The sequence below is a fragment of the Gavialis gangeticus genome, unplaced genomic scaffold (genome assembly GCF_001723915.1).
Source record: "Gavialis gangeticus isolate Ggan-Ray unplaced genomic scaffold, GavGan_comp1, whole genome shotgun sequence".
Lineage (NCBI taxonomy): Eukaryota > Metazoa > Chordata > Crocodylia > Gavialidae > Gavialis > Gavialis gangeticus.
This window is the reverse complement of record NW_017728981.1, coordinates 416,935-437,545: the sequence shown is the minus strand read 5'-3', so window position 1 is coordinate 437,545 and position 20,611 is coordinate 416,935. Positions and strand designations below refer to the sequence as shown.

The 20,611-nt window shown below is 43.7% G+C and overlaps 1 protein-coding gene and 1 long non-coding RNA gene across 3 annotated transcripts in view; one reads left to right on the top strand and one right to left on the bottom strand.

Annotated features, from left to right (window-relative positions):
* The first annotated feature begins 6 nt into the window (after window positions 1-6).
* Window positions 7-20,611, top strand: part of LARP4 (La ribonucleoprotein domain family member 4) — a 34,449-nt gene continuing 13,844 nt past the window's right edge. Inside the window, exons 1-10 of one of the 2 annotated variants that reach the window (XM_019511174.1) lie at window positions 7-33; window positions 6,815-6,959; window positions 8,531-8,689; window positions 11,553-11,628; window positions 13,875-14,011; window positions 15,765-15,868; window positions 17,576-17,686; window positions 18,365-18,418; window positions 19,099-19,308; window positions 19,877-19,977. In XM_019511174.1, coding sequence (XP_019366719.1) covers window positions 16-33; window positions 6,815-6,959; window positions 8,531-8,689; window positions 11,553-11,628; window positions 13,875-14,011; window positions 15,765-15,868; window positions 17,576-17,686; window positions 18,365-18,418; window positions 19,099-19,308; window positions 19,877-19,977 — 1,115 coding nt within the window. In that variant the 5' untranslated portion in view covers window positions 7-15. Of the gene's footprint in view, window positions 34-6,811; window positions 6,960-8,530; window positions 8,690-11,552; window positions 11,629-13,874; window positions 14,012-15,764; window positions 15,869-17,575; window positions 17,687-18,364; window positions 18,419-19,098; window positions 19,309-19,876; window positions 19,978-20,611 lie in introns of both variants that reach the window. The other variant, XM_019511166.1, reaches the window with a different exon arrangement.
* The window catches only part of LOC109293329, an 18,278-nt gene continuing 3,307 nt past the window's right edge, over window positions 5,641-20,611 (bottom strand). The window contains exons 2-3 of the long non-coding RNA XR_002096301.1: window positions 8,800-8,805; window positions 5,641-5,651 (exon numbers count right to left, since the gene is read on the bottom strand). This is a non-coding gene — a long non-coding RNA (uncharacterized LOC109293329). The remainder of the gene's footprint in view (window positions 5,652-8,799; window positions 8,806-20,611) is intronic.

The window sequence follows — 20,611 nt, the reverse complement described above, 5'->3', positions numbered from 1 at the left end:
GGGAGGGGGACCGCCATGCTGCTCTTCGTGGAGGTGAGCGGGGCCGGGCCGACACAGCACTTGGGGCCGGGCCGCCCCTCCCCCCCCTTCCCCTCCCCCGGCGGCTCCGGGCCGCACGTGCCGGGCTCTGGAAGCTTCTCGCGGGGCGGGGCGGGGCGGAGGCACCGCGGTGACCTTTTGTCAAGCGACGGCGGCGCGAAGGTGACACGCGGGCGGGCGGGCCCGCTCCCCTCCCCTCCCCTCCCCTCTGCCGTCCTCGCCACGCGCGGGGTTTTCGGTTCTCCTTTCCTCCCCGCCTGGGCCGTCTCCAGGAACCAGCCGCGCTCTGCCCTTCGCCCTGCCTGCCGCAGCCGTGCAAGTGCACCGGGCCACCGGGTAGTTCCCTGCCCTCCTTGGCCCTTTTCCTCCCAGGGCGAGACGCTGTGCTCGTGTCCTCACTTGCGGGGCCGCGGTCGAAGTGGAGGGTGACCCGTGGAGCCTTCGCCTCGTGGTGGCGAGCACTTCCTGGGGCAGCGGCTGCGGTAGGGTTGTACACTCGCTTTTTTTAAACCGAGCGAACGAAAAGGGTAGGAGCAGAGGCGTTTTTCTCTGAGCAGTTTGTCATTCATGGAGCGCGGTCAATACGCGGCTGACTTTGTCCAGTGTGCTGGCTTTTTTTTGTACTTTAAATAATGTTGCCTCTGAAGCTCAAGCAGACTTGATAGCGGTGATATTTTTATTGTGGTTTGTTGCATTTTGAGAGATCATCGTTTCTGGGGGGGGGGGGTTTGTTCAGGCAATTACATGCAGGTCTTAGATCAGTTGTGTCTCAATCAGTGGGACGGACGCACGCGAAGGTCGCGTAGGTGGGACTTCAACTCGTTGCCCGATTGAAAGAACCAGTTGTTTGCACTTCAAATGGAGGCATCAATAGATGGCTCAAACTGCAATTTTGTGGGGTTTTGTTTCTGTCTGGGTGCGAGCAGGGTTTTTTGGTGGCTTTTTTTGACAAAATGGTTAGTGGGACGCAAAAAGGTTGCAAACTGGTGTCTGAGATGAAACATTTCTTCAACTTTACCCTGCCTTTGTACACGCGGTTGATCAGAGGAAAGTTTTCTTTCCGCCCCCTCCTCCCCATATTGCAACATGATTTTTGGACCCAAATCTATCTCCTATTCATTTGTACTCAAAGATCAACATTTAACAAGTAAGTTTTGCCCCACTTTGGTGAAACTTATTTCCAGTGTGTGTGTGACATCACGCACTATTCAGCATTTGTTAGTCAAAATGTTTCAAATTGTTTGGCTTTAACTTGCTATAAGCAGGTTAAGTAGGGGGTTGCACATACTTGGTTAAGGGATAACCACCCAGCAGCTAATTAAGTTCCTAAAGTATTTTTAAAAAAAGTTTTAATAGCCTTATTTCCTTCAGATAAATCGCTAATATCTGCTGTGGTAGAAAACCTTGAGGAAACTAACTTTGAGAACCCACTTGAAAGGTAGAACTAAAAATTTAAAAAAACTGGACTGATGGAAAACAGCGCTCCTATAATAGAGCCCTAATGCTTTATTTCTCACCGTGTGTCTTTTTTCACTAGGTAGCATTCCTCTTCAAGACTGATCTGGCAACTAACTGTGTTCAGAGTTGTGAACAGCGAGCTATACATAAGACTGACACCAGGGTGGAAAAGCTAAACTTGCAGGGCAAGTGCTAAAGACTTCTGCAGCAGCAAGTGTTTGGAAGCGTATTGTAGAATTGAAATCGACTGACAGAAATTAAAACTTTGCCCAATAAATGGGGCCTAGGCTCTTGAGATAGTTGAAGCAAGTCAAAAGAATCTGTATTCAGGGAGTAACTAGAAGAAGGCAGGGTAGATGTGCACCTTATAGACTAACTGAATCAGATGCATCAGCTGTCATAGGCAACAGCAGGTAATTTTATATAGAAACCTGGCTTATTTATTTTTTGCTTTTTAGAGCTGTTTCCGCTGATACTGTTATCCATGAGTTAACCCGTGTGATCATTGGTCCATGACTGGCCATGTTCTGTTGTAATACTGAGTTCAAAGCAGTTAATTCAGTTTGCTAGTAGGATAACACACCAGACTGATCCACAAGAAATAAGAAATATTAACATTATGTTGCACGTTATGCATCTAAATCACTTGGAACAATCTGCATGAAAGGTGCTATACAAAACAAAACTGTATTTGAGGCCTGGAGGTGCGTGCACCTAGGGAGAGGGATACTCCAAACTGTCTGCTGCACCAGGAAATGGCAATCTAAATACTCATGTGCTTGCATATGTCTCTGTTATGCCAAAGTTTTTCAGAAGAGACAAATTAATAAAAATCAAAGCTGGTTTTTGCTTAGTACTTTTCATACGGAGTCTCTCAAGTGTTTTACCAAGTGACAAGGACTAATTGCAGGCAAGAGGGTAATGTAGAAACTGTGATGTGTTCATCAAACCAGTTTCCCCACAACTGGAAGCTTGCTTTGAGGGAGAGTTATCTGGTATGCTCATGGTACCAAGCTACTGCTGCTTGTTGGCAGCAAAGGGCAGAAATGAACCCTTTTCATTGTATCCGCTAGGGTTCAGTTTGACACTTCGTATCACTTGGGTTTTTTTTTTTTGGTTTTTTTTTACTGTCTTAATTAACTTGGAAGGAGTCAGTAGTTACCAAGAGAATAGTCAAATTTGCTTCCTTTGTCCCTCCCTCCCCCCATAACAGAAATGTCATGTAATTGGGTCCAGAGGCCTGGGGTTCTATTCCAGCCCTGCTGTAAGCTTACTGACCTTGAGCAAGGTGTGTTGTTTTTCCGTGCCTTAGTTTACCCATCTTTGTAATTTCTCATGAGAGGTGTATAGAAGTATGATGTATTCCTTTCTATAAAGGAGCTACAACTTTGTTCTCACAGGTCTGTTGCTAGGAGTTATAGCTGTCACAGAATCAGCATTTTGACTTTGCTGTAGGATAAAATAGGATGAGCAAGTGTTTAACTTTTCTTCACGCAGCAAACAGAAGAAATTCAGCAACTGAAAAAGGAGGGTGTTTTGAGGGGGGGAGACCTCAAAGCAACTCAGTTTGAGTCTCTCTTTATTGTGAAGTCTAACTTAGAAAATCCAAGAGAGCAGCAGGCAGTACTTTCAGTCTAGAGATATGTCATATTCCCCCACCCCCGTAGCTGCAGCTCTATCCAGGGAGTGTCAGGATCTCTTCAGTCAGTTGAGGCCAGACACAGACATCACTGCTGATGTTCAAAGTGGCCCTAACCTTCAGTGGTCTGACTCCATATCAGCAGGGATTTTTGGATGGGTACCCAGTCTCTAGTATAACACGCTGGCCACAGCCAGCATATGCCTGCTGGAAGTTGTTTGGTTCTGAATGTTTTTATGGTAGACTCAACCCTCTTTTGAGCATACATTTGAAACAGAGTGGCTCTTTGTCATTATGCAAATATTTATTAGCTTTGCTGACCCTTATGGTCTCTGAAATTGTGACTTCATCATGAAAAACCTTCTTCCAGTATACTTAAAGTATTTTTTCCAATCAGATGGGTCCAATACCGTTTGTCAGATTATAAGCAGAGTCCACGTTCCCAAGTTTGCTGAAAAGGATTTGATTAGCTGTGTTGGTACCTGCTGAATACCAGCTGCTTGTGGTACCTACTGGATTGTGGCACATACTGTGACTTTGTTTCCTTCCCAAATCGATGGGCATATTAAAACTAAGTTAAATGGCAGCCGGTTGAGCCAGAGATCACTCTGAGGATCTAAATGCCCCCCCCCCGGGCCCTTCTGAACGCAGGCAGCTCTGTTCATAGAATCTCTTTTAAGAGGGGCACCGCTTCTCTTTTGAAAGTGAAATCCCTACAACAGCAGAGGCAGGAAGCCTCATATAAAATGAAACAACTTGATTCTTTCATCAGAAGAGCAGGCACTTAAAATACTGTCTTTGCTTAATTGGAGATTTAAATTCAGCAAAGTCTTCATTTAAGAAGTGATTGTGACTATGTAATTGAAAGACTTTTGTGACAAAGTGTAGTTACTTAAATGAGGGTTACAGAATAATCCCAGGTATGTTTTGTATTGTGGCAAATGATTGTGTTTGCTTCTCATGACGCTGAAGCGGGTTGGGATGATCCTACCCCAGGCAGGGGGTTGGACTAGATGACCTCTGGAGGTCCCTTCCAGCCCAACTTCTCTATGATTCTGTGAGAAGAGCCTGTTGATCTAGGACCATTAATTGACAGTGCAGCTAGGCATGGTTGAGACTGGGAGCTTGTAGTTCTTGCTCCGTGGAGATGAGGTTCCTTGCCATTGACAGAGTGGACACACTGAAGTTGTGCATTGAAAGCAGCACTCCTTTTCTTGATATACTTAGATGGATTCGTACAAGAAATGGTTTTCCATGCTGGCAATACATTTTTCTGGGTGCTTGTAGTTTCCTGATGTGGCGATAAGCATAATGGCAAGGCACAAGGGCATCATGTGAGCTAAAAGCTCCATAAACTTGCCAAGTGGTGATCTGCACCAATGTTGGCATGCCCGCCTCGGGTACCTCTCTCTCCTTGTCTAAATGAAGCTCAGCAGCTTTCATAAGGTGGGTTATAGAAAGATGAGAAACTCATAGTGGGAAAGTCTCAGTCCCTCCCCCATGGATGAGGAGAGCCCAAAGTAAAAAGATAAGGAGCAAGCCAAGCACATCCTGAATTTTTTGACTCTGGGTTTGTACTGCAGCAGAGGACTCTGTCTCAACTTGGACCAGGACTTCTGAAAGCCTGTTTGGCACTTTTTGTGCTGTTACAAAGTTACATTGCTGTCTAGCACCCTCAGGGGAATCGCTATGCCCTGAGGGCTGTGCAAATGGGGAGGTATGCAGTCATATTACATGTGTTGATTTGACTGTGTTACTGCTGCTAGTTCTCATTCCCATCCCCCCAGTCCATGTTCTCCTCACTGCCTTTACCAAAGGGGAAAACTTCATGCAAATTAAAATTAAACCCATTACTTCTGGGTTTATCTCCTTCTAACCCTGAAATATGCACTTTCCTTCCCAGAGCTGACTACTACAGTCATTTCTTTCCCCTCCCACACAAACCTGTTGAGACTGCCACTTTCACTTGGAGGCTTTTTGCGCTTGTAGGAAGCTGTCAAAGGGCCCTACTAAATGAAGGCTTCCGTCCAGAAGTTCACAGTTTTGGGTCAGGTGCGATCTTGGCAGAGAAAAATAGAATAAACCCTTTGGCTATCCAGTCCGCTTCCTTATCCTTTTGTTTTCTGTGCATGGCATGGTATGAACTAAAAACCACTCCTTAGCCCCAGAGACACTAAAAGGCCAAGCTCTGAAATATCAAACTTCCTTATTCTTTCGATTGGGCTTCTATTGCAGAAGTCTTCAGCCAGTATTAGAAGAGAAGTGTCCTTCACCCTCAAAAGTGGTATGAATGAAAGAGGTTCTGTGTCTGAAGGCATCCTAAAGTGTTCACTAAAACACTTCTGAAATAGAAATGGAAGATCCTGGATATTATTAAGTGGAAAAACCTTGTGGTTTTGTGGCCTTGGAGTGTGGAAAGAGGTGCTAATAGCATGGGAGAGTGAATACTATTGACATTCTTCAGCTGGGAACTGCTGCAGGGAGTTCTGGTAATCCTAATCTGTATGCCTGCAGGCTGTATGCATGGCTGCACTGAAACTTGCTTCCTTGGGAAAGAGATGATTTACCGGCACACTGCGAGGGCTCAGTTTGCTTGCGTGTGTGTCGTGTTGTTGCTCTCCCCGCCTTTTTAGAGCAATCCTGAAAGCTGTTAGCTTACAATCCTGTGCATAAGATGTTCTCATTCAGTTCAGTTTTGTTGTATTCTCAAGTTCCTGTGTCGTCTTGGATTCCATAACTCTGGATCATGACAATTCTTGCTGCAGGAAGACCTGTTTACCTATAGATGCCTCCCAGTCAACAAAATGGAATGTTTCATTTGGGAGACTGAGTGGTTTCTCTCCATATGCTTGGCGCTTAAACAGTTATTCTAATTAGGGTGTGTTTTGTTGTGCGGTATCAAAGTTTAGCCCCCTGAGAATCCTGGCAGGCAGCAGGTAGGGCATAAAAAACTCTTTCAGGAGCCAAAATAAATTTCTCCCCTTGGTTACTGCCTCTTGAGTGACAAGTCCACTAGTTCAGACTGGTATATCTGAAGTATAAAATGCTTGCTGGACAAAGTGTTGGCATTCAGAATGAGCAAGTTGATAAGGAATTTTTTCACAGTCAACAGTTAATCGGGACTTCTGTAGCTGAGCATAGGTTTTGAATTGAGCCATGCATTTCATGGTTTGTATCTGGCAGGCTCCCCATCTGTCACCAGAGCAGAACATGATGCAGGGTTCCTTGTGCTTTCTTTTAGGAAGAGCCTGGGTTATGCTCAGATTGGAGAGATCTCCTGGTGAAAGGACGGTTGAAGGATTGTGAATGAGTCAAATCATTACAAAGCCTATGATATAGATGGATCTGCTAACTCATCTGGCTGATTCCCCTGCTCTCAAAAGACATGCTGATGTTATTGTCCCAGTGGCTATCTAAATGTTGTTTGTTTGGTGGTAGTAAAAAAGGGGAAGGGGCATAATATCTCTAATGGAAGTGGGAACAAGATGTTTTAAAGTATATTGAGAGTTTTTCCTTTCCCATTTTTCCTTAACTTCTGCCTGTTGGAAAGCTAATGCCTCTTGTAGTCTCCCCCTTGGTTCACCTGGGAAATGAAGTGCTAGCCTGAAGATTAGGTTCACATGGGTCAGAACTCTGGATGTCTTTATATAAATCTGTCTACTTTGGTCTCTCCAGCAGGTAACATCAAAAGGTGCTGGTTTAAATCCCAATGCAAAAGTATGGCAAGAAGCTCCACAGGGAAGCACTGAAGCTGCACAAGTGACCAATGGCACTGAGCATTCGTGGCCGGAAACGGCAGCCACATCAGGGACTCATGCTGAGGGTGAGATGTCAGAGCTACCTACCTAAGCATGACCAGTGACTTCAGTCCCTTGCTAAGTTGGGATTGTGTGTATTGTGTTTAAGCCTAAATCCAGCAGTTAGAAGGAACCAGTGTTCCTAACCTTGATAGTACAGCTCTAGACTTTAAATGTAGTTAGCTTGCATTGAGTCTGCCAGACATCATGGTACAGAAGATCGGTTGAAGTGAGTTTTGGCTTAAAAATCTGAGGTGATGCCTAAAACAATACTGAGGGAAGAGTAATTCAGTAAGGGGAGCAGTGTGGGGTAGTCTTGTGCAATGCTTATGGCCCAGTGATGATCAAGTATCGCGCTAAGAGGGAAACAAGTCACTAAATGTGTGGAAATGGCTTCTAGACTCTTTCTGCCTTTTTCTCCTTTTACCTCACCTTCTGTTTCCTTTTCTGTTGTCTTTTTCTTACCATTGCTGCACTTTAGTGTACACTTGACCCTATGAACAGAAAGATTATGAGATCTGAGGGCTGCTTAGTCCAAGTGGATTGAGCTATTCCACATTTTAATCTCTCTTGGATGTTACATGGCAAAAAAAAAAAGGCTTTTTTCATGCTTAAACCTTGCTTGTGTGGTAGATATCTCCTGATGTGTAGCATGAGGAGGGAAAATCTAGTCCTCCAGGAGGAGATGGTTCTGGTAGCATGATACTACTTGGTAAGTCTTTGAGTCAATATAAAGTTTAACTTAAAAGCATTTGCCGTCCAAGGTGAGGAGAAACGCAGTGAGTGACATTTTTATTCTAAAGATCAGTTGCCGCTTCAGCATGAGTGCCTCCTTTGGTTAGAAATGTCAATTTTGCCTTGACAAATAATACTTATGGCTGTTGCAAGTAATTCATCTGTGTTTTTTAAGTGTCTAAACAGAAGCCATTTGAGAAACTAACTGCTATAACATGTTAGATCATGACCTTTTTGTTCTGTTTGTCTCTGAGATCAATGGTTGCTGGTTCTAGACTGATTTTCAGGTGGGTGGTAGCTGTGTTTCAGATCCCCTCATCTGCATAAGGGACCCCAGAGAGGGGAGAGACTGAGTTTTCTTCCACTGCATTTCTCCTACCTTACTTATCTTGGTGGGACAAGCAAAAGGAGTTTAACCTCTGATATCTGCAGAGCCCTGGGGGTTAGCGTCTGTTAAGTGTATGCTAAATGCATAACTTCCATGGTGTTTCCTGGTCGTCTCCTTGTCCTAGGCAGAAGTGTGTGTGTGTGTGTGTGTGTGTGTGTGTGTTGAGGGAAAGGCGGGGGGTCCTTTTGTTATATTTATTTAAAAAAAAAAAAAAAAGGGAAAAAAATTTGTTGCGTATCATTGTGAGACCAGTACAAACAAGGAAAGCTTTCTAGATGGGGAAATATGAACCATCTGCATGGACCATGCTCTCAAATGTAAAATAAAGAAACGGATCGGAAGTCTTTGAGTTGCAATATTCTTGAACGTTCCTCATAACAGGCTAAGAAATGCACTTTAAATGCACATTTTGGAAGATAGTCTGAAGCTGACAGCATCCTTTTTCCCCTTTCTGTGTTGCTGTTTTTGTGCCAGGTAACGTAGAGATTTCAGAGGATAGCTGCAAGCAGTATGAAGTGATGTATTCCCCATCTTGTGAAGCTCCAAGAAATGGCACAGGTGTTGAGGAAGCAGCTGCTAATGGACTGGTCCTAGCAACTGAAGATTTTGGCTACCAAATTTATGATGCTTCTGGTGAGTGTACATGCCAGCCTGGTCAATACCAGTAATCTTGAGGTGCCTTTCACTGAGAGTATTAATGATCTGTCTTTCTCATAGGCCTGTTGAAGTCCACAGCTTAACACATTTGCCTGTGCTCTTAATGTACTTATGCACCAGAAAACTGTTATGCTTCTGCTGTGGGTGGAGTGCTTGGTAAACCATCCAAAAGGAGTACAGGTTTTCCTTGCTTTATGCGGGTTCTGTACGTGCAAATTTGCTGTTATGCGATAATCCTCTTTATTCCAAAAATTCATTATATGCGAGCTAAATTCACTCTTATGTGATCGGTACAGCAGAAGCCCGCAGCCAGCTGATTTGTGTGGTGCCTTGTGGGAGTGACACGCACCAAAATAGTCTCCTGTGTGGCTCTGCTCCTTGCTTGTTGTCTGTGACATAATTCTGTAGTTGGCAACCCCATTATGGCTTCTAAGCATCCCACTAGCTTATCTCATACCCCTCTCTGCTGTTGGTGAGTACCAAAGTGGTGTTATAAAAGTGGTAGAAATGGGCCTGGGGGTCAGTACAGTCGAGGTCTTGGAACATATCCCTATTTGTTACATTGTAAAGTGGGTTCCCCTTATGTGAATTCAAGTTATGCGCTGTTTTCCAGGAATGTATGTACAGGCAGTCCTCAGACTTGCGTCACAATTGGTTCCTGAAAACCCATTTTAAGTCGAAATGTAACTCAGGACCAATTTTCTCATAAGAAACAAGGTTAGAAATGGGGGATTGGTTCCTGAACCAAGGCCCGATACCCTATTTTCACCAAAAACACCCCAAAATTTTGTACTCAATCAATTATAGATGAGTAATATAGCTACATTAATGTATTTATATTGATTTGGAAGTACTTCTTTCAGGTGGCTTTGGACTTTTTGAAAGGCTCTCGGTTGGACTTTTTGAAGAGTTCTTGGTTGGAGTCTTCTCAGGGGTCTTGGCTGTAGGTTTTTCTGGGGTCTTGTCTGCTTTCTTAAAGAAAGTGTCCAAAGTAGTTTGGACAGATGTTCTTCAGGGAGATGAGCGACGCAGTGAACTTGTTCACTGACGTGGCGTCACATCAGATCAAGCGTTGTAAGTCAAAACTGATGTCATAAAGTTGAAACGGTGTCAATTTATAAACGTAAGTGTGAAATGTTGTAAGTTGAGGACTGCCTGTATAGCATAAAGTGAGGGAAACCTGTACTGGATAAGGGCAGCCTAATGATAAGCAAATACATCCTATATGAGATGAATGACACGTGAACAAAGCCACCTAAGTGCAGAACATTGGTGTTCTTGAGCCCCTTGGAGGTTCAGAAGATGATTAACTAGAATTGTGAAGGACTGAGGAGTAAATGGGATGAAGAATCCAAAAGTCGTTAACTGGAAGGTCAGGCTGGAACTGATCTGAGTTGTGTTTAGGGGCCTGAGGAAGGTTGCCTACACAAGTAGTGTGTTGCACTTTTCAGGCTTTCACATTGTTTTTTCCGTAGAAAATCTTGCTTGCATTTTGATTTGCAGGCACGCTTGCTTTTTTTCAGCCCCTTCCTAAATTAATAAGCAGTGTGGGGTGTGCTGTGGCTCTTTTAATCTTACAGGGTCCCCTGTGCCCCTCTCCCCCCGATTGGTGGAAAGGCCCCATGGTTTGCTCCTAATCGGTGGGGAGGCAAAAACTGCAGTTTTAAATATGGCGTTCTTTTTGTCTCCTGCCACCGATTAGCTGAGGGGCTCTCGATGGGCCTGCTGTTTGCTGCTGACTGGTGGGGCAGCAAAAATGGCACCATGCTTAAGACAGACTGGTTTTAGCTTCCCTGCTCATCAGGATAGAGTGGCAGTGCCCTCTGCTAATCAACAGCAGGGGGGCAAGGGGCAAAGTGTGCACAGGGGAATGTGCAAGATTAAATGAGCTGCTGCACGCCGCATCTGCCATGAGTTTGGTAGGTCCCTACTTATCACCACTGCCTAGAATACGCTTCCATATAAAAATCATTGTTTTTGCATGCTCTGAGATCTGTGAGAGTGAATATCTGGCAAGAATAAGAATTTCTGTGCAAGCATATGAACATGGCATGTTAGTCTATGCAGTCCTTTTGTTATGATATACCTTGTAGATATGCAAGAGAGTTTTTACTGGGAAATGGAAATAAATATGGCTTGGCTTCCTAACTTGTTTGCTTGGATTTGTAATATAGATGCTGGCAAGAATGCTGCTTTAAGAACAGTGTTTAATTACTTGCTGCAGTGTAACAGACAAGCTCATACTCCTCTCAAAATGGAGGCTTTCTTACTATTCTGAATGCTAGCACTCAGAATAGCAAAACAGCAAAGCTCAAGCCATGTTGCCTTCCTAGGTACCTGGTAGACTGCATGTGTGGGGGTTGCTTAACTCCTTGTGCATTTAAAAAATGCAGCATTAGTCTATAACTGGGTGAAAGTGGAAAAAAAAATCTATAAATATTGTTCCACTCTTGTCCTGTGTTTTCATTTAAGAAGTTCTTTAAAAGTGCATTTGCAGTTACTAAGGTCTTGGGAATTATACTTTAATAATCACTCAAATTTCTGAGATCCAGCATGTTTTGTTTTTAGCCAGTGCATTTATAAAAATGACCATAGATAAGGCATGGGCCAAATCTTGGTGGTATTTAACATTTGAACGAGGCTTGTAAACTGCAGTTTACAAGATATGATAAAGTAGCACTAACTTATAAAACCTGTCTCATGTTTCCATTCATCTTCTACAGAATGATTTGAGTTTTCCATTCTTTGTGCACAAGGAAACATTCTTTTTTGCACTTTATTTCCAGTAACATGTTGCTGAGGTCCAGTGACAATCAGCTAATTTAATATTTACCTTTAGGTGAAAGAGGCTCTGCTGTGTCTACAGAAGACCTTAAAGAATGTTTGAAGAAACAACTTGAATTCTGCTTCTCACGGTATAGCATGACTAATTTTTTCATGTTACTAAATTGCTTATAAAAGCTGCAGATAAATGTTACTGTGTTTTGGTTGCAAATGTCTTGTGCTCTGGATCTGGGTTAAAATTTTACAGTGAAAAGGAGGTTATAGGTCAAGAGACCAGAGATCAAGTCCTGAGCTTGCTGCTGGGATACAAGGAACAGTAGGCAGCGTGCAAGTAACATTAAATTCCAGCATGGTGCTGTTTTGCAGTGGTGTCGGTGCAGACCAAGAGGTTTGTAGGTACAGGCAACCCCCGCTTAACACTCTTTCGCTTACCACAGTTTTGTTATAGCGCTCGTTTAAAATACCTACCTGGTTTCACTCAGCACTGAGCACATTTCGTTATAATGCTCAGTGCAGGGGTGGGGAGAAGTGGTAGCAGTGGTGTCGAGGGAAGTGGTGAGTGGCAGGTGGCAGGAGCCCAGGGTCTGCTCTGGCATGTGGTGCTGGAGTGGGCGGGGAGGAGGGGTAGCAGCAAGAAGGGGTGGGTGCAGGGCTAGGCAATGTGAGCTTGGAGCCCAGGCCGGCGGGGCCCAGGGTGGGGTGGCAGGAGCGTAGGGTCTGCTCTGGCACATCATGCTGGAGCAGCCAGTAGGCGGGGAGGAGCAGTGGCAGCAGTGAGAAGGGGCGGGGTGGTGGTCATGAGCGTGGGGCACAGGGCAGCAGGAGTCGCGGGACCCAAGGCCAGGGCCGGCAGGAGTGCAGGGTCTGGGCCAGTGTAATCCAAGCCTGCAGATGTCCCCCACCCCTGGGCTGCAGCCCATGCCCTGTTCTGCTCCGGTCACATACCCGTGGGGTGCAGATGCCATCCTGAGCCTGCAGCCATCTGGTGGTGGTGGCTCATCACAGCGCTGGGTTTCTTGGGGGGTGCCCCGGCTGGGCAAAGTGGGGTGCGGGTGGGTGGCCCCACTGCTTACCCCACACCAGAGCGCTGCTGCCTTCTCACCATAAATCCCTGGGTGGGCAGGTCCCTGACTTGGGTCCCATGGGTGGTGTAGTTGGGGCTGTGCATAGGTACACTGGTGGCCAGTGTGTGCAGTCTGGCAGGGGCCATTGCAGTGAGGGAACAACGAGGCTGGGAGGAACTGATGCCTTCCCTGGCGGAGCCCGCATGGTGCCTTGCCGGGAGCAGCCTGGCTAGGGCTAGCAGGAGCACAGGGCCCAGGGTGAGGCTGCAGGATCGTGGGGGTCTGGGCCGACAGGTGGTGCAGAACCAATCATCTTTATTTACATTAAATCCTGTGGGGAAATGGGTTACACCCAGCCTGTCCATCAACAGCCAGCAGTTGATAACTCCCACTAGTTTTAATATTTGGCCCAGAATTTGTCGGTGGAAAAGCAGTACAATTGTAGCACTCCCTGTACTCGTCTACACTTTGATAGCAGCAGACCCTATCATGGGGGGTTGAACATTCCCAACCTGCAGGCACTCTCCAAACCCAGAGTTACGCCAGCACTTTTGCTCCAAGCTTGCTCCCAGTGGTTACTCTCTGCGATGCTGAGATCTCAGATAGATATGGAGGGACAAACCAGTAGCAGCTTTAACTGTATGCTTAGCTTTGAAGAGCCCCTTTGGCTTGGGGTGGGGGTGGGGAGCAGGGGAATGTGCTCAGGCCGCTTGCTGGGAATCAGCAGGACTGCAGTGTGGAAAGTTTTTATGTACACATGTGGACACTGCCTAATTACTTCAGCTCCCAGGAAAAGTGCTGGTTCTGAGAGAGTTGTCTAAGGGCCCCAGATAGTGCTGGTTCAAACAGACTATAAAGGTTGCTATGTAGTTTTGCTGGAGACATTCTGTGGATGCTCTCTGAAACTTGTTGAAGCATTGCAAAGACAATTGCCTGGCTGTCACACTCATGCAGCTTCTGCCCTGCAGTCTTATTCTGTAGTGAAGACTACAGAATTTTTTTTGTTTCACAGCTCTTAAGAGGTTGAGGTCAAGTAATCGCATACACTCCTCCCTAAGGACTCCTGAGAGTATTTAAAGGCAGTGTAATGTGCCAGAGACCTGGTTGTGGGCACCGTTTTGTTGTACTTCTTCATTGTATTTGTATTGCTGTTTGTCTTGCCTAGCTTTGACCCAGTAACTCCCAGAGAAGAAAACTTGCAGAGCACATGCATCATGACCAGAAAGACGAAATGTTCACAGTGAATTGTCTTTTCATGCTAAAGCTTTTGTCCCCAACCTCTATCACTTGTGTAAATGCCTGTTTACTTCTAGTGAGAATCTGTCGAAGGATCTCTACTTGATGTCTCAAATGGACAGCGATCAGTTTATTCCAATATGGACAATCGCCAACATGGAAGGAATTAAGAAGCTGACCACTGATATGGACCTTATTCTTGAAGTATTGAGATGTATGTTGAAGTCTCTTTATAAAAGCATGTCTAGATGAGTGATGCAAGCAGCCAGTTTGTTTGACGGAGGAGTTCTCCTTAAATTTTAAAAGAAAACCTATTGTGTTCTGGCAAGCTGATTGTTACATAGTTACTGATCTTTTTTTTTTTTTTTTGGTGGGGGGAAATGAGCTCTAGTTGATTCTGAAAGAAAGTCATGCTAACCAAAAGCATATCCGTGTATAAGTAACTATTTTGGTGTTTATTTTGGTGACTTTTCAGTAAACTTCCTCAACTGGTCTCAAACAGCTCTCAGAAGAGGGGCCTGCACCTCCATGCAAATTTTTTAAGCATCCGTAAATGAAAGAAGGTTGAAAACTACTGATGTAGAAAGCTTCTTCAGAAGGGCAGTTTTCCCTATGTGCACTCTCATGCTGACTGTGCACACTTCCTATCACATGGCAGTTGGTACAAGAGGTTTTTATAATATTAATGCTGAAGCCATAACTGTCTTACCAGATCTCATCTGAATTTCTCAGTAGGACTGCCTAGAAACTTGCATTTTTTTGTGCCTTCTTGATGCAAATGGTTCTTATTACTGTCCAAAAAAAATGTAAGATCTGTCTCTCAAATTTTAAATGTGAAACTTGAAAGCACTAACTCCTAGAGCTTGTTTTATAGCCACCAAAAAATTAAAATAGGTATTGAGTGTCCTCCAGTCTCGTGGACAATGAGCAGAGAGTACTCAGCACATTTTAAATATTGAGTGCATGCACGACACCATGCAGTGCATGTTTCAAGTGAATTCATGACTTCAGATAATGCAAGAACTCATCGTTTAGTTATGCAAAGATTATCTACTGATATCCCTGCCTGTGAGCAGGCTTGGGTTTTGACCATTATTTTAAACCTTTTTTTTTTTTTAAGTGGGCTTAAAGACAGTGATTACACAGCCGCAGCTTGTAGTTGTATCAGATAACCAGTCTCATATCATTATTTCCACTTATGGTAGAAGACTGGCTTCATGATTTCCAGTGTTAGGATAAAAACTATACCCATATGTTCACAAGAAGTTGGTGCAGTCTTTATGATCTGACTTTTTGCAGTCCTTGTGAGTCTGAAAAACCTGCTGACCTCAGCATTCAGTGCATTCAGACTGCAAGAAATGCAGGTGGTTCTTGTATGCTTTTTCATAATATTGCTTAATGCTAACCTTGCTGGACACCCATTTTTAAAAAGTATTATAGACTTTTTTTATTAAAAGTGCAGTTCTGTTTCGGGAAAATTGCTTTTGGCAAAAGATTAATTTCCAAATTGCCAACTACGATATGAAGATTGTATATTGGTTTTTCATATATCTCGTGTTTATCAAGGTTGAGCTCTTTAGGAACTAATTTGTGCAAATAATTAAAGTCTATAGCAATGGATATAATGGTACAAATAAGAAGCAAAACCATCATTTCTTCCAGCCTTCAGATGACACTTTAGTTCCACCCACCAATGTGTCAGTGTGCTGTTTTTAAATGCTTGAAATTTATTCTGAATTTGAAAAATTGTCCCTCTTGTCTTTTATGGCTTCTTGGTGGAGTCAGGAATTCAAGAGCCCGTACGCTACAGGTGGACTATATTGTGTAAAATTAAATGTTGTGAACCTACAAATGTATCAAAATACTTATCTTTCTGTCGTCTTACTATAAATGTGTGTGGGGCTGGGCATCTTGAAGTTAATATCCCATGCTTTCAAATTAAAGCAACTTTCTAATTTAAATTTTAGCTTCTCCTATGGTACAAGTGGATGAGAGAGGAGAGAAAGTAAGACCAAACCACAAACGGTGCATCATTATTCTTCGTGAGATCCCTGAAATGACCCCTGTTGAGGTAAACTTTATTGAATGGCTTAAACATTACTTCAGACAGCACCAGAAAAAGCAACTTTTGCAGAGCATGCTAATTGGTAGGGCTGTGTGAAGCTTTGGTCACTGATTCAATTTGGCAGAGATTCGGCCTGATTCAGTGGCCGAATCTCTGAATCCAAATCGAATCAGGAGACCCTTTAATCTCTCCATATCAAATCTGAACCCTCCCAGTTGATTCAGAGAGATTCAGTGATTCGGACATAGATGCAGCTTTAAATGGTTTTTTATATATACCTCGAGGAACCAGGCAGCTTGTGAATGCTGTGATGGTGGGTCAGATGGAGTGTCCCACAGGAGTGCAGGGGAGTCTGCCGCCCCACAGCTTGGTGACTGGTGTCTCCTGGGTCTGGGGGGGCACCCGGGGTCCCCCTGTGGCTAATCACTGAGCCAGAGGGGTTGGGGGGGGTCTGCCGCCAAACACATGGGGGGGGATCCCTACACTCCTATAGGACGCTTCATCTGCCCCACCATCTTGGCATTCACGAGCTGTGCCTGGTACCTTGAAGTATGTAGAAAAAACATCTAAAGCTGTACCTATGGGCAAATCACTGATTCTCTGAATCAGCATCAAATCTTCAGATTTTGCCAAATTGAATCGGGACAGTGATCCATCCAAATCAACGAATCAATTCACTGTCCCCTGATTCGGGCTGAATCTAAATCGAATACAGCCTGTTTTGTGCACCCTTATTAATTGGTATAAACTTGCATGTGAAATATAATTCAGCATGAGTGCAGGCAATTCATGCAGCAACTGTGTAAACTAGCACAACTAATGCAGTTCCATATCTCGGAGGTCTGTTTTATCCCCTTTTAAAAATGTGCAACCCATGATGACACAGGCTGCTTCTTGCATACAGTTTGCTGTACAGTTTACTTCAAGCGTTAAGAATCTTAATTTGGAAGGACCTTGGTGTTGAGGCAAACTGTCTGGTATGAAGGCAGTTCATTCCCTTGACTGCTTAATGTTGTTGGAATCTCTTCCCAACCTTACCAGAAATGCCCTTTGTTTTATATCTGAAAAACGAATGGGTGGTAAGCTAATGGCATTGGCTCTTAAAGTACAGATATTATTCCTGTGGAGAGAAGTCTCAAAAAAAAGAGAAAATCTTTTGAAAAAAATCAGGACATCTCAGCCTTGTTACATTTTTAAAGATCATTAAATTCAACCCAAGACAGCTCTGTAGACTGACTTACAGGAGACAGTGTTTGTTTCTAGTTTCCTTTGTATCTAGGTTGGTAGGAGTGTTGAGGGTGCATATTCATGCCCTGGGGTGGATATTACTGTCTTGAGCAAAGATTCTTTCAGGTGATTAAAGGCAGTTCAGAAGTTTATTGCTTGAGGAGGACTCTCTTATCAGTAGAAGTGAAAATATAAGTGAGAAGACTGCTTGGGTACTACATTATTACGTGTAAGAGTCAACAGCCAGCCAGAGAGAAGTTTTAAAATATTGGTAACCTCAGTTAGCCAGCTGTCAGCCTTGTAAAGGGCAAGATAACGTGAAGGTCCATTGCAGGCTATCAGAAATATTTTTGAGTGAGTCTTCAGTAATCTAGGAACTGTAAGAGAAACAGAAACGCTTGCCTTGGCTGACGAAGCTTCTTGCATCTTTGGACTGGGGGTTGCTGTAACAAGGGTTTTTTGTTTTGGTTTTTTTTTTTGCTTTAGGAAGTTAAGGCTCTGTTTAAAAATGAAAATTGCCCCAAAGTGATAAGCTGCGAGTTCGCTCACAATAACAACTGGTACATTACATTCCAGTCTGATACTGATGCACAGCAGGTAAGATGACCTTGAGCTTCAATGTAGTCTCAACTAGTCTGTCCTTTCCCCACTGGGAAGCATTGTGAAATGCAGTAGAACAGGGGGTAGGCACTGTCATTCCATCTGCAGACCAGAACAACCCCCCCCAGTTTGAGGGAGGGCGCTAGGATCCTGCTGCTGTTCATCAAAGCTGCCCTGCACAAAGCAGCGCCAGACTGAACACTGCTGAAGCCCCATGTCCATGGACTGGGTCCAGAGGTTGCTGACCCCTGTTGTAGTACTTGCTGTAAGGGAAGATTGAGATTAACCTATCCTATTTTCCTTTTGGAGCCAAGAATTTACTTAGTTGAAGTTCAACATCCTTTCCTGCCCTTGTCAGTGAAATAAAAGTACCCAGCTAATCCAAAAGTTCTAGCATCCCAACTCTGAACTGTTACAATCCTTGGAACAGAAGAAAAAACTCCTTTTTGATGGCAATGTGATACAGTCCCTTCCATGCTGGGATTTTAAAAAGATTGTCAGGCCCTTTTTGAAGTACCACAATGCCTGTTTCCCTTTTTTTCATAAAAAAAAATTGTGTAACTAGTTCCAAAATAAAGAAGCAACCTCGGGATCGACTGTTTGTTAGTTTCTTTCAGAAATGTAGTTTTACCCAAATGTTATTTCAATTAATGTTTCTCTTTTGTATGTACACAGGCATTTAAATACTTAAGGGAAGAAGTAAAAACATTTCAGGGCAAGCCAATAATGGTAAGACACTTATGGGCTAAGGGAAGATTTGAGGGCAGTGTTGCGGTTGTTTTTTGGCAGGCGTTGCAAACTTATTAATAACTTAAGTAACTAGTCCTGGATTTCAGCAGGTCTGCCCTTGCTCACCAGTTTGAGTCCTGTATGAATGGTTACAAAATCTGACTATTTAGTGGATGGTGACTCTTTCCAGTTCTTTTCCAAACAAAGGTGTCATCTGCATTTTTTTCTTTAACAACTTTAAAACTTGTACTGTCTGTGAAACTTGGCACAGGTACTACACAGTTCTCTTCTAAGTGAGATTTGAACAATCTGGATTTGTGCTGTGAGTGGAGTCTAACTCTCCATACTTACTATGCAAACTAAGCTTGTAGGGGCTGAAATTTGGCGTCTTTCAAAGCATTGGCTTTTTCACTTTTAATAGTTAATCTGTCTACATAACAGCTGTTGCTGTAGGAGGCAGCAGAACATTTTAGTTCCCAGTGATTCTGTGGCTTCAACTTATTGCTTGGGTTGTCAGAAGACTGAACCAATGCTGTAACCAGGTTGATTGCACAAAGCTTGCTTGTAGCCGGTAGTTAACACAAGCTTTCCTCTCTCCCGTACCTACAGCATTATAAATCTTCTCACTTGCTCTTTCATTGCTATGTGGGGCATGTAACACAGCTTAATTTCTTTTTCAGGCAAGGATAAAAGCCATCAACACTTTTTTTGCTAAGAATGGTTACCGGGTAGTGGATTCCAATGTCTATACTCAGCCAGTTCAAACACAAGCACAATTTGCCTCACCACTGTTTATGCAGCCTGTTTATAGTCCTCAGCAGTACTCTATCTACAGTATTGTGCCTCAGACCTGGTCTCCAAGCCCTGCACCTTACTTTGAAACACCACTGGTAAGTAATTTACATTAAGGGTAATGGCTTGAAAAATCAGATCAGTGATCTGTTGAGGTCCATTCCGACCCTAGTTTCTGTGAACCTGCTCTGCAAGAACTTGGATAGCAAAATGGAGCGTAGAAGACGTGAGCTGGCGTGCTTGTTCCTTGGGCTGCTGTGTACCGACTCTTTAGTTGATGGTATCAGCCAGAAAGAGGTAGGGTTTTGAAAGGAGCCAGGGCATGCCATCTGCTGCAATTATTCTGAAGGATATTTTTATAAATTAAATTTATGCCACGTAAAGCTTGGAGGTGGAGGGTTTTCTTTGTCCTTTGTGGGCAGAAGGGGCCATGAGGATGTGGAGGCTTTGCAAACTGTAGATTCAAGAGGGATTTTTTAAGTAGTGGATTATAGCAGTGCAGGGAATGTGGTAGCTCGGGGCTGAGATGTTAAACGGTTTGTGGAAAAAAGCAGCTACTTCCATTGTTATCTGAGCCTTTGTGTACTCCTGATGCTTACAAGTTTGTATCCTTGTTATCTCAGTTCAGCAGCTGATTCCCTGTTGTGTTTTGTATTTTCATTTCAGGCCCCCTTTCCCAATGGTGGATTTGTGAATGGCTTTAGTTCACCAGGATCATATAAGACAAATGCTGCTTTGAGTATAGGTCGCCCATTCCATAGAAACCGGTAAGAGCTGGAAAGCAGGCAGAGCTGCTAAACTTACATCTTTAGTCTCCTAACGATAATCATCAGACGTTTAAGGTCTCATATCTGAACCATTTGTCTCCTTGTTTGCTAAGTCTGTGGAACTTGCTTTAAACTAAATTTAGCCTAAAATTCAGGCCAGCATTGGTAAGGCCCAAAAAAATAAATAATAAATGTGTCCTGGAGAGTCTTATAAAGGTAAGGACTCCTGAAAGCTTCAAAGGAGTTGAAATCATGTGCTTGCTGAAAATAAGTCTTGATGTGGAGGGTTTCCAGATATAAACTAGTGCTTCTAACTAATTATGTCTGCTTTATTCCCTGAGCACAGACTCCTGCAAAACATTTTGGCTTCTGTAGTGAGGCTAACATTGTATGCAGAGTCATTCAGCTTTTTCAACTTCAGAGAGTGAAAAGCTCTAACAACAGTTTGGTAAAACTACTGAGTGCTGAATTTATCACCAGTTAATTTACCATGTGTGTCTTCTGATTAATTTTAAGGACTGAACTCAAAATACTCTCATTTACGGAAGAGGAAAGCAACTTTGTGTATCACTAGAGCGATGCTTTGTAATTACAAACACATATTCCCCCCCCCCCCCCCCCCCCCCCCCCAAAA